The 12,742-nt window shown below is 43.2% G+C and overlaps 1 protein-coding gene across 1 annotated transcript in view; it reads right to left on the reverse strand.

Annotated features, from left to right (window-relative positions):
• Window positions 1-12,742, reverse strand: part of LOC120019398 (thyrotropin receptor-like) — a 43,018-nt gene that overhangs the window by 6,175 nt on the left and 24,101 nt on the right. The window contains exon 8 of the mRNA XM_038962687.1: window positions 11,842-11,919. Within this exon, the coding sequence (XP_038818615.1) occupies window positions 11,842-11,919 (78 nt within the window). The remainder of the gene's footprint in view (window positions 1-11,841; window positions 11,920-12,742) is intronic.

Raw genomic sequence — 12,742 nt, forward strand, 5'->3', positions numbered from 1 at the left:
AAACAGCGCAATGCTTGAAGCACAGCGAAGAGCTGCTGGCAAATGCATGAAAGTGCTGTTTGAATGAATGCTTACGAGCGTGCTGCTGCCTACCACCGCTCAGTCAGACTGCTCTATCAAATCATAGACTTAATTATAATAAACACACAGAAATACGAGCCTTTGGTCATTAATATGGTCAAATCCAGAAACTATAATTTCGAAAACATAACGTTTATTCTTTCAGTAAAATACGGAACCGTTACGTATTTTATCTAACAGGTGGCATCCTTAAGTCTAAATATTGCTGTTACATTGTACAACTGTCACGTTCCTGACCTTATTTCCTTTATTTTGTCTTTGTGTTTCTATGTTTAGGTTCATTGGTAATTAGCCTTATATGGTTCTCAATCAGGGACAGGTGTTTGACGTTTCCTCTGATTGAGAACCATATAAAGGTAGGCTGTTCACACCGTTTGTTTGTGGGTGATTGTCTTCCGTGTCAGTGTTGTTACCCCACGGGACTGTTTCGTTTGTTTTAGTCGGTTCCTGTTCGTGCGTTCTTTGTGTTCTATAAGTTCTCATGTTCAGGTCTGTCTACATTGTTTTGTAGTTATTCAAGTGTGCTTCGTGTTCGTCTTGTTTAATAAATCAACATGTATTCATCACCAGCTGCGTTTTGGTCCAATCCATGCTCCTCAGACGAGGAGGAGAACAACCGTTACAACAACCTTCAATGTTATGTCATAATTATGTACAATTCTGGCAAATGAATTACGGTCTTTGTTAGGAAGAAATGGTTTTCACACAGTTCGCAATGGGCCAGGCGGCCCAAACTGCTGCATATACCCTGACTCTGCTTGCACAGAACGCAAGAGAAGTGACACAATTTCCCTAGTTAAAAGAAATTCATGTTAGCAGGCAATATTAACTAAATATGCAGGTTTAAAAATATATACTTTTGTATTGATTTTAAGAAAGGCATTGATGTTTATGGTTAGGTACACATTGGTGCAACGACAGTGCTTTTTTCGCGAATGCGCTTGTTAAATCATCACCCGTTTGGCGAAGTAGGCTGTGATTCGATGATACATTAACCGCATCAAATATATGCAACGCAGGACACGCTAGATAAACTAGTAATATCATCAACCATGTGTAGTTAACTAGTGATTATGTTAAGATTGATTGTTTTTTATAAGATAAGTTTAATACTAGCTCGCAACTTACCTTGGCTCCTTGCTGCACTCGCGTAACAGGTAGTCAGCCTGCCACGCAGTCTCCCCGTGGAGTGCAATGTAATCGGCCATACATCCAAAAATGACGATTACCGATTGTTATGAAAACTTGAAATCGGCCCTAATTAAATTGGCCATTCCGATTAATCGGTCAACCTCTACTCCTGACATGCAGGGTTCATAGAGAGTTAATAAGAGGTCATAACAGTTCACAATAGTTCATACACAGAGGACAAGTAGAGTTCATACAGAGTTCATTAACAATAAAAAACAGTTCACACCACTGCCAGGAAATGGAGACGACAGCTGGAGGTCACACAGGGCCATAGAGTTTATATAGCTGGGGTCACACATATTTGGTTCCCTCTAACATGGGAGAGTGTGTGTGTGTCACGTGTGTGTGTCACATGTGTGTGTCAGTGTGGGTGCGTGTGTGCCAGTGTGTGTGTGTGTGTGTGTGTGTCGGTGTATGTGTCGGTGTGTGTGTGTGCGTGAGTCAGTTTGTGTCTGTCAGTTTGTGTGTGTCAATGTGTGTGTTTGTGTGTGTGTGCGTGCGTGCGTAGAAGTGCTTGAATGGTATTCGGAATCATAGGCCAAGATGGTTCATAAACATCACTAAAGCAGATTACGCCTAGTGACAGACACACACACACACACACACACACACACACACACACACACACACACACACACACACACACACACACACACACACACACACACACACACACACACACACACACACACACACACACAGATTACGCCTAGTGCTAGTTTCTGTTTGCCCTGTTTATGACAGCAACACCTCCTCACCGTCTAGTTGTTTTCATATGCATGGCTACATGTTTTGCCTATCCTCCAAATCTGGGATAAAACATTTTTGACAAATGCTTATTTATTCGCCAGTTGTTAGACTAGTGACATTTCTGAAATGGAATGCAAAATACCAAACCTACATCTGGTTCCCGCAATAGAGTGTCCACCACTCTTCCATCGTCTTTAACTAATTAAACATGCTGTTTTTCATTGTCCACCGTCGCCATGACAAAGACAGAATCTCACTGGGATATTCACAACTACGTTACATCCATTTCTCCTAAAGCATCCTGTGTGATCACCACTACATACAGTGCATTCAAAAAGTATTCAGACCTCTTGACTTTTTCCATATTTTGTTACGTTACAGCCTTATTCTAAAATGGATTAAACTGTTTTTTCCCCCTCATCAATCTACACACAATACCCCATAATGACATCACAATACCCCATAATGACGTCACAATACCCCATAATGACATCACAATACCCCATAATGACATCACAATACCCAATAATGAAACTGAAAGATCACATTTACGTACTCAGTACTTTGTTGAAGCACCTTCGGCAGCGTTTACAGCCTTGAGTCTTCTTGGATATGAAGCTACAAGCTTGGCACACATGTATTTGGGGAGTTTCTCACATTCTCTGCAGATCCTCTCAAGCTCTGTCAGTTTGGATGGGGAGCGTCGCTGCACAGCTATTTTCAGGTCTCTCCAGAGATGTTCGATCGGGTTCAAGTCTGGGGTTTGGCTGGGCAACTCAAGGACATTCAGAGACTTGTCCCTAAGCCACTCCTGTGTTGTTTTGGCTGTGTGCTTAGGGTTGTTGTCCTGTTGGAAGGTGGACCTTCACCCCAGTCTGAGGTCCTGAGCTCTCTTGAGCAGGTTTTCATCAAGGAGCTCTCTGTACTTTGCTCCATTCATATTTACCATGAGCTTGACTAGTCTGCCAGTCCCTGCTGCTGAAAAACATCCCCACAGCATGATACTTGGTGCAAGGATGGTGCAAGGTTTCCTCCAGACGTGACGCTTGGTATTCAGGCCAAAGAGTTCAGTCTTGGTTTCATCAGACCAGAGAATCTTGTTTCTCATGATCTGAGAGTCCTTTAAGTGCCTTTTGGCAAACTCTAAGCCGGCTGTCATGTGCCTTTTAATGAGGAGTGGCTTCCATCTGGCCACTCTACCACAAAGGCCTGATTGGTGGAGTGCTGCAGGGATGGTTGTCCTTCTGGAAGGTTCTCCCATCTCCACAGAGGAACTCTGGAGCTCTGTCAGAGTGACCATCGGGTTCTTGGTCACCTCTCTGATCAAAGCCCTTCTCCCCCGACTGCTCAGGTTGGCCAGGCAGCCAGCTCTAGGAAGAGTCTTGGTGGTTCCAATCTTTTTCCATTTAAAAATGATGGAGGCCACTGTGTTCTTGGGGACATTCAATGCAGACATGTTTTGGTATCCTTCACCAGATCTGTGCCTCGACACAATCCTGTCTCGGAGCTCTACGCACAATTCCTTCAACCTCATGGCTTGTTTTTTGCTCTGACATGCACTGTCAACTGTGGGACCTTATTTAGACAAATGTGTGCCTTTCCAAATAATGTCCAATCAATTGAATTTACCACAGGTGGACTCCAATCAAGTTGTAGAAACATCTCAAGGATGATCCATGGAAACAGGATGCGCCTGAGCTCAATTTCGAGTCTCATAGCAAAAGGTATTCATGTTTATTTGTAATAATGTTGAAAAACCTGTTTTCGCTTTGTAATTATGGGGTATTGAGTGATGGTATTTTTGTATTCATTTAATCGATTTTAGAATAAGGCTGTAACGTGGGTGAGGGACAAAACATGAACAAGATGTTTCCTCTTCTAGCATACTAGTTAAATGACTTAATAAGATTAAAATAAAAGATAAGCCAAACAATGCATTAAATAAATCAGACACACACACACACACACACACACACACACACACACACACACACACACACACAGAGCAACACTGGAGAATAACAGTGTGGGTCGAAGACTGGCCGATTGTCAATCAGAGATGTTTAAGCCATGACCTCATGTGGTTGACCTCACCACTCAGCCAGGACTAGGACATGGGCCCTGCTCCAATATTTATAGAATAGAAATATTCACCCATACTTCCTTTCTTAAGTAAACATAGAGATAAGTGATTGGATGGGTATACTTATTACTTTCACCAATCCAGGTCAGTGATTATGTCATGGAAGGAAGGAAGGAAGGAAGGAAGGAAGGAAGGAAGGGAAGGGATATCTGAAGTACTTGAAACAAGGCCTTAGTCCTGAGAGGGCTATGCAGTCCACCATTCTCCCCGACATGCAACCATCTCAGAGGCAGAAAAAGGATGGCGATCCTGCTGCTGCTGCCTGCCAGCCAGCCACATCCCAACTTCCCACGCATTTGCACTTGTTTTATCCTAGCTAGGAAAAATACAGAATAACAATCAAGCATTTTGTCAACAGTGATGACAGTTTGGAAACTGGAGTTAGGCTTTCTCCCTACTACATTGACTTTGGTTTGCTGTATGATAAAGTCACTCACAAACATCTTTGATACAGATGTTTTTAGCAACTTCTGGGGTAGCTATTGCAGTTTTGATAGCGCAGTAAAAGTGCAGTAACTGCAGTCGACTGTGGTATTTTGGATGCAGTAATTGCAGAATAACTGCAGTGTACTGCATTTGATCTGCTGTTATCCTGCACTGTAACTGCAGTTACACTGCAACATTTCTGCAGTAAAGAAAATAGGTATTTTGGACCCAGTATTTGCAGCATACTGCTGTTAAACTGCACTCTAACTACAGTCATACTACAGTGTACTGCAATCTGACTGCAGTATGCTGCAAATACTGCGTCCAGAATTCCAGAAACTGCAATCACGGGGCCTCCCGAGTGGCGCCAGCGGTCTAAGGCACTGCATCACAGTGCTTGAGTCATCACTAAAGACCTAGGTTCGATCCCGGGCTGTATCACAACCGGCCGTGATCCGGAGTCCCATAGGGCGGCACACAATTGGCCCAATGTCGTCCGGGTTTGGGGAGGGTTTGGCCTGGGGGGCTTTACTTGGCTCATCGCGCTCTAGCGACTTCTTATCGCGGGCCAGGCGCCTGCAGGCTGACCTTGGTCGTCAGATGAACAGTGCTTCCTAGATAAAGAACTAAACAAGCTAGCCAGCTACCTAACCCTGTTGCCCCAAGTTAACGTTATAAGCATGGCTAGTGTGCCTTGACCGGACCGGGTCTGAGCAAATACGAAAACTGTCTTATTTATTAATTAGGGATATGACACCTAGCTAGATAGTTAGCCAGCTAACTATAGCGACTGAAACAGATTGTCGTTTTGCTATGTTTTGGGGTGTTACGTCCGTTGTTAGAAGGAGACCAAGGTGCAGCGTGGTAGGCGTACATTATACTTTTATTTTAAATGACACCAAAAAACAACAAAATGCAAAATGAACATAAAGCTATATGCAGTGCAGAAAGCAACTACACACAAACAAAATCCCACAACTGAAGATGGGAAAAAGGGCTGCCTAAGTATTATCCCCATTCAGAGACAACGATAGACAGCTGCCTCTGATTGGGAACCATACCCGGCCAACAAAGAAATAGACAAACTAGAATGCCCACCCAAATCACACCCTGACCTAACCAAATAGAGAAATAAAAAGGCTCTCTAAGGTCAGGGCGTGACATGGGGGAAGAACATTGTTGTGACATACGAAATACAAGTGATACTGTAATCAATGTGTAATACCTACGTAAATTAATGAAAGTGTTCAATTATGATGTGCAGTCATATTCAGGTCCTGATTGGTCAACAAGCTTATTTGACTCACCAAATAGTGTTATTTGAAGTGTATCTTTTTTGACATGCAAAGACACAAACGGTGTTCCATAGGAGTGGTCTGAGTGGCGAGGGATACACTGAAAATTAGCTGTTATTGGCAGAGAGGTTTGGGACTCACTTTGTTATTGGTCTATTAACAAATGTACCATCACCAGGCAGGCCAAAACTCCATCCCACCAAAACACGCTGAAATTTCAGGCAGTCTTTTCTAACAGCTCTTACACGAAAAGGGCATTAAACTACCAACAAGACATTAAAAACAGTAATATCTTATGCTTCACGGAGTTGTGGCAGAACGACGACATTATCAACATACAGCTGGCTGGTTATACGCTGTATCGGCAGGATAGAACAGCGGCGTCTGGTAAGACAAGGGGTGGCGGACTATGAATATATGTAAACAACAGCTGGTCCACGATATCTAAGGAAGTCTCAAGGTTTTGCTCGGCTGAGGTAGAGTATCTCATGATAAGCTGTAGACCATACTATCTACCTAGAGAGTTTTAATCTGTATTTTTCGTAGCTGTCTACATACCACCACAGACTGATGCTGGCACTAAGACCGCACTCAATGAGCTGTATTCCGCCATAAGTAAACAGGAAAAGGATCATCCAGAGGCGGCGCTCCTAGTGGCCGGGGACGTTAATGCAGGGAAACTGAAATTGGTCTTACCGAATTTCTATCAGCATGTTAAATGTACAACCAAAGGGAAAACAACTCTGGACCACCTTTACACCACACACAGAGATGCATACAAAGCTCTCCCTCCATGTGACAAATCTGACAATAATTCTATCCTCCTGATTCCTGCTTACAAGCAAAAATTAAAGCAGGAAGCATCAGTGACTCGGTCAAAAATGAAGTGGTCAACTGAAGCAGATGCTAAGCTACAGGACTGTTTTGCAAGCACAGACTGGAATATGTTCCGGGATTCTTCCTACGGCATTGAGGAGTACACCACATCAGTCATTGGCTTCATCAATAAGTGCGTCGATGACGTCGTCCCCACAGTGACCGTACATACATACCCCAACCAGAAGCCATAGATTACAGGCAACATCCGCACTGAGCTATAGGCTAGAGCTGCTGCTTTCAAGGAGCAAATAAGAAATCCCGCTATGCCTACCGACGAACCATCAAACAGTCAAAGTTTCAATACAGGACTAAGATCGAATCGTATTACATCGGCTCTGATGCTCGTTGGATGTGGCAGGGCTTGCAAACCATTATAGACTACAAAGGGAAGCACAGCCGAGAGCTGCCCAGTGACACGAGCCTACCAGATGAGCTAAACTTATTCTATGCTCGCTTCGAGGCAAATAACACTGAAACATGCATGAGAGCACCAGCTGTTCCGGATGACTGTGTGAGCACGCTCTTCGCATCCGATGTGAGTAAGATATTTATACAGGTCAACATTCACAAGGCCGTAGGGCCAGATAGATTAACAGGACGTGCATGTGCTGACCAACTGGAAAGTGTCTTCACTGACATTTTCAACCTCTCCCTGTCCGAGTCTGTAATACCAACATGTTTTAACTTCGTGACGCTAGGGACCAGAATTATTATTATTATTTTTTTTTTTAAATAACGTTCCCAAGGTAAACAGACTATTTCTCAGGCCCAGATCGTAGAATATGCATATAATTTACAGATTAGGATAGAAAACACTCCAAAGTTTCCAAAACGGTCAAAATATTGTCTGTGAATATAACAAAACTGATTCTGCAGGCGAAAACCTGAGGAAATCCAACCCGGAAGTGCTTTTTTTTTTTTATCCCTGTTCCGTTGCCTGCCCCTCTTCCATTTAAAGGGGTATCAACCAGATTCCTTTTCCAATGGCTTCCTCAGGCTGTGACCAGGCTTTAGACATAGTTTCAGGCTTTTATTTTGAAAAATGAGCGAGATTTTTCAAAACGAGTCAGGTGTCCTTTGATTAGTTCCTGCGCGCGAGAGGGGTAGCTCGACATTTTCTTTCTCTCTTTTATTGAATAGGTTACCGTCCGGTTGAAATATTATCGACTATGTATGTTAAAAACAACCTGAGAGGGTCCTCCCGGGTGGCGCAGTGGTCTAGAGCACTGCGTCGCAGTGCTAGCTGCGCCACCAGAGTCTCTGGGTTCGCGCCCAGGCTCTGTCGCAGCCGGCCGCGACCGGGAGGTCCGTGGGGCGACGCACAATTGGCATAGCGTCGTCCGGGTTAGGGAGGGTTTGGCCGGTAGGGATATCCTTGTCTCATCGTGCTCCAGCGACTCCTGTGGCGGGCCGGGCGCAGTGCGCGCTAACCGAGGGGGGCGGGTGCACGGTGTTTCCTCCAACATATTGGTGCGGCTGCCTTCCGGGTTGGAGGCGCGCTGTGTTAAGAAGCAGTGCGGCTTGGTTGGGTTGTGCTTCGGAGGACGCATGGCTTTCGACCTTCGTCTCTCCCGAGCCCGTACGGGAGTTGTAGCTATGAGACAAGATAGTAATTACTAACGATTGGATACCACAAAATTGGGGAGAAAAGGGGATAACATTTTTAAAAAAAATTAAAAAAACCTGAGGATTGATTATAAAAAACGTTTGACATGTTTCTACGAACATTACGGATACTTTTGGCAATTTTCGTCTGTCTTTCAGGAACGGAACGAGCCTGTAGTTTTCTGAACATAACGCGCAACCCAAATGGCGTTTTTTTGTTATAAAACTAATATTTATAGAACAAAAATAACATTTATTGTGTAACTGGGAGTCTCGTGAGTACAAACATCCGAAGATTATCAAAGGTAAGCGATTCATTTTATTGCTTTTCTGACTTTCGTGACCAAGCTAATTTAAGTATAACTGTTCTAGCATTGATTGATACACTCACAAACGCTTGGATTGCTTCCGCTGTAAAGCATATTTTCAAAATCTGACACGATAGGTGGATTAACAACAAGCTAAGCTGTGTTTTGGTATATTTCACTTGTGTTTCCATGATTATAAATATTTTGAGTAATATTTTCGAATTTGGCGCTCTGCAATTCAGTAGTTGTTTAGGAAAATGATCCCGGTAACGGGATCCGTAGCGTCAAGAAGTTGCAGACCACCATAGTCCCAGTCCCTGTCCCAAGATCCCTAAGGTAACCTGCCTAAATGACTACCGACCCGTAGCACTCACGTCTGTAGCCATTAAGTGCTTTCAAAGGCTGGTCATGGCCCACATCAACACCATTATCCCAGAAACCATAGACCCACTCCAATTTGCATACCGCCCCAACAGATCCACAGATGATGCAATCTCTATTGCATTCCACACTGCCCTTTCCCACCTGGACAAAAGGAACTCCTATGTGAGAATGCTATTCATTGACTACAGCTCAGTGTTCAACACCATAGTAACCTCAAGCTCATCAATAAACTAAGGACCCTGGGACTAAACACCTCCATCTGCAACTGGATCCTAGACTTCCTGACGGGCCATCCCCAGGTGGTAAGGGTAGGTAACAACACATCCGCCACGCTGATCCTCAACACAGGGGCCCCTCAGGGGTGTGTGCTCAGTCCCCTCCTGTACTCCCTGTTCACCCATGACTGCATGGTCAGGCTGACTCCAACACCGTCATTAAGTTTGCCAATGACAAAACAGTGGTAGGCCTGATCACCGACAACGACTAGACAGCCTATAGGGCGGTGGTCAGAGACCTGGCCGTGTGGTGCCAGACAACAACCTTTCCCTCAACGTGATCAAGACAAAGGAGATTATTATGGTATACGGGAAAAGGAGGACCGAACACGCCCCCATTCTCATCGATGGGGCTGTATTGGAGCAGGTTGAGAGCTTCAAGTTCCTTGGTGTTCACATCACCAGTAAACTAACATGGTCCAAGCACACCAAGACAGTCGTGAAGAGGTCACGACAAAACCTATTCCCCCTCAGAAGACTGAAAAGATTTGGCATGGGTCCTCAAATCCTCAAAAGGTTCTACAGTTGCACCATCGAGAGCATCCTGACTGGTTGCATCACTGCCTGGTATGGCAACTGCTCGGCCTTCGACTGCAAGGCACTACAGATGGCAGTGTGTACGGCCCAGTACATCACTGGGGACAAGCTTCCTGCCATCCAGGACCTCTATACCAGGCGGTGTCAGAGGAAGGCCCTAAAAATTGTCAAAGACTCCAGCCACCCTAGTCTTAGACTGTTCTCTCTGCTACCGTGCGGCAAGCGGTACCGGAGCGCCAAATCTAGGTCCAAGAGGCTTCTAAACAGCTTCTTCCCCCAAGCCATAGGACTCCTGAACATCTAATCAAATAGCTACCCAGACTATTTGCATTGCTCCCCCCTTTTACGCCGCTGCTACTCTGTTATTATCTATGCATAGTCACTTTATTAATAACTCCACCTACATGTACATATTAACTCAATTATTCTATTTTGTATTTCTAAACTGCATTGTTGGTTAGGGGTAAGTAAGCATTTCACTGTAAGGTCTACCTGTTGTACCTGTTGTATTCGGCGCATGTGACTAATACAATTTAATTTGATTATCATCATTTTCACAATATTATTCCAACCTCATAGTGTGGAAATATATATAAGACACAGATAAAATCACATTTTTGACTACACTGGGCCTTTAAGCTGATCTATCGTGTTTCTCACAGACATGTTTCTCCTCCTCCGTATTTATGAATAGGAAAATGGAGAGGGACAAAAAAATCTAACTTAACCATTAATTATTCATGGCAGTTAGGAAATGCCATTGTAAATCAGGAAATTCATGTTTTTTATTTATTTTTTACTAATTTAGATATTGACTAATAATAATCTGATAATATTATACTCCAATATAAACTTTTTCTGTAAAAGTTCAAAACATAAACCACATATCATTGTGTAACTCTCTTGATTAATCCAACATTATTGGATCTTGATTCCTTTAAAAGAAAAAAGAAAAATGGTTTACATTTAAAACTGTAACATTGGATACAGTTGAAGTTGGAAGTTTACATACACTTAGGTTGGAGTCAATATGACTTTCCTGATTAAAAAAATAAAAAAGAAACTGGTTAAATAAAGGAAAGGTACTACCCTGGTTAAATAAAGGAAAGGTACTACCCTGGTTAAATAAAGGAAAGGTACTTGTAACGGTGTTCCTCCTCCTCTTCATCCGAAGAGGAGGAGCATGGATTGAACCAAGGCGCAGCGTTGTGAAATGACATAATTTATTAAACAAGACGAAAAAACGAACTACACTTGAATAATTAACAAAACAAATAAACGATGTAGACAGACCTGGACGACGAACTTACATGAAACACGAAGAATGCAATAACAGGAAAACTGACTACACAAAAACCGAACGAACAAACATACCGAGAACAGTCCCGTGTGGTGTAACATACAGACACTGACACAGGAGACAACCACCCACAACAAACAGTGTGAAAACACCTACCTTAATATGACTCTCAATCAGAGGAAACGACACACACCTGCCTCTAATTGAGAGCCATATTAGGTACCCATTAACCAACATAGAAACAGAAAACATAGACTGCCCACCCAAACTCACGTCCTGACCAACTAACACATACAAAAACTAACAGAAAACAGGTCAGGAACGTGACAGTACTACCCTGGTTAAATAAAGGAAAGGTACTACCCTGGTTAAATAAAGGACAGGTGCTACCCTGGTTAAATAAAGGAAAGGTTCTACCCTGGTTAAATAAAGGAAAGGTACTACCCTGGTTAAATAAAGGAAATGTACTACCCTGGTTAAATAAAGGAAAGGTACTACCCTGGTTAAATAAAGGAAAGGTACTACCCTGGTTAAATAAAGGACAGGTACTACCCTGGTTAAATAAAGGAAAGGTACTACCCTGGTTAAATAAAGGAATGGGATTTCCCTGGTTAAATAAAAAAGAATGGTATTTCCTCGGTTAAATAAAGGACTAATTAATACTCACAGAAGCATTGGGCCACTGACAGTGCCTGAAAACATCATTTCATCCATCCTGGTCAGACGCCTGTTTCTATGGAGGTACCTGGAGAGAGAATACACACACACACACACACACACACACACACACACACACACACACACACACACACACACACACACACACACACACACACACACACACACACACACACACACAGGCACACACGCGCAAGCAGACACGCACGCGCAAGAATGTAACCGACACACTTCAATCACTGTAATCATCCTGATAGCTCAAAAACACCTCATATTTTCATGGCTTTCTGAAGCAACACTGACTTCGGATGGATCAGATCTTATCCTGAGTGTTTTAAATTAGCCATCGGAGAAGGTACTTCAGAAACATATTGTAGAATCCCTACATGATAAACACTCCCCCCGAGTGTTTATCTTGGTATTACAGACCCAGGGATAAACTCACACACAGACATCTATACACACAGCGGCACACAAACGCACACACACACACACACACTCCAGGATCAGTTCTCTCTCTGAGCGCGCTCCTGCCAACACAAACAGCAGTGTGGTAAGACTGACTAAAGTGACTGCCCATTGGTTTAAAAGACATATTAATGTTTCATATCCTGACTGGAAAGGGGACAGAGAGGTGACCAAAAGGAAGAGGGGAGTTGAAATTGTGACACAGAAAGCGGTGCTTGGTTTTATCCCCATTTCAGAGCTTTGTGATTTCCGCATTTAATGAGAAGTGCTCTACATATAAAATAATGTATTATTAAAACTTAATTCAATAAAAATCCAGGTCAGTGGATGAAATCTACATTTAAAAACGAGACCCTATATAGTGTTTTTCTCACTTGGTAAATAGTAGTCTGAGTATCAGTCTCTTTAGCTAACATTACACT

The sequence above is a fragment of the Salvelinus namaycush genome, chromosome 24 (assembly GCF_016432855.1).
Source record: "Salvelinus namaycush isolate Seneca chromosome 24, SaNama_1.0, whole genome shotgun sequence".
Taxonomy (NCBI): domain Eukaryota; kingdom Metazoa; phylum Chordata; class Actinopteri; order Salmoniformes; family Salmonidae; genus Salvelinus; species Salvelinus namaycush.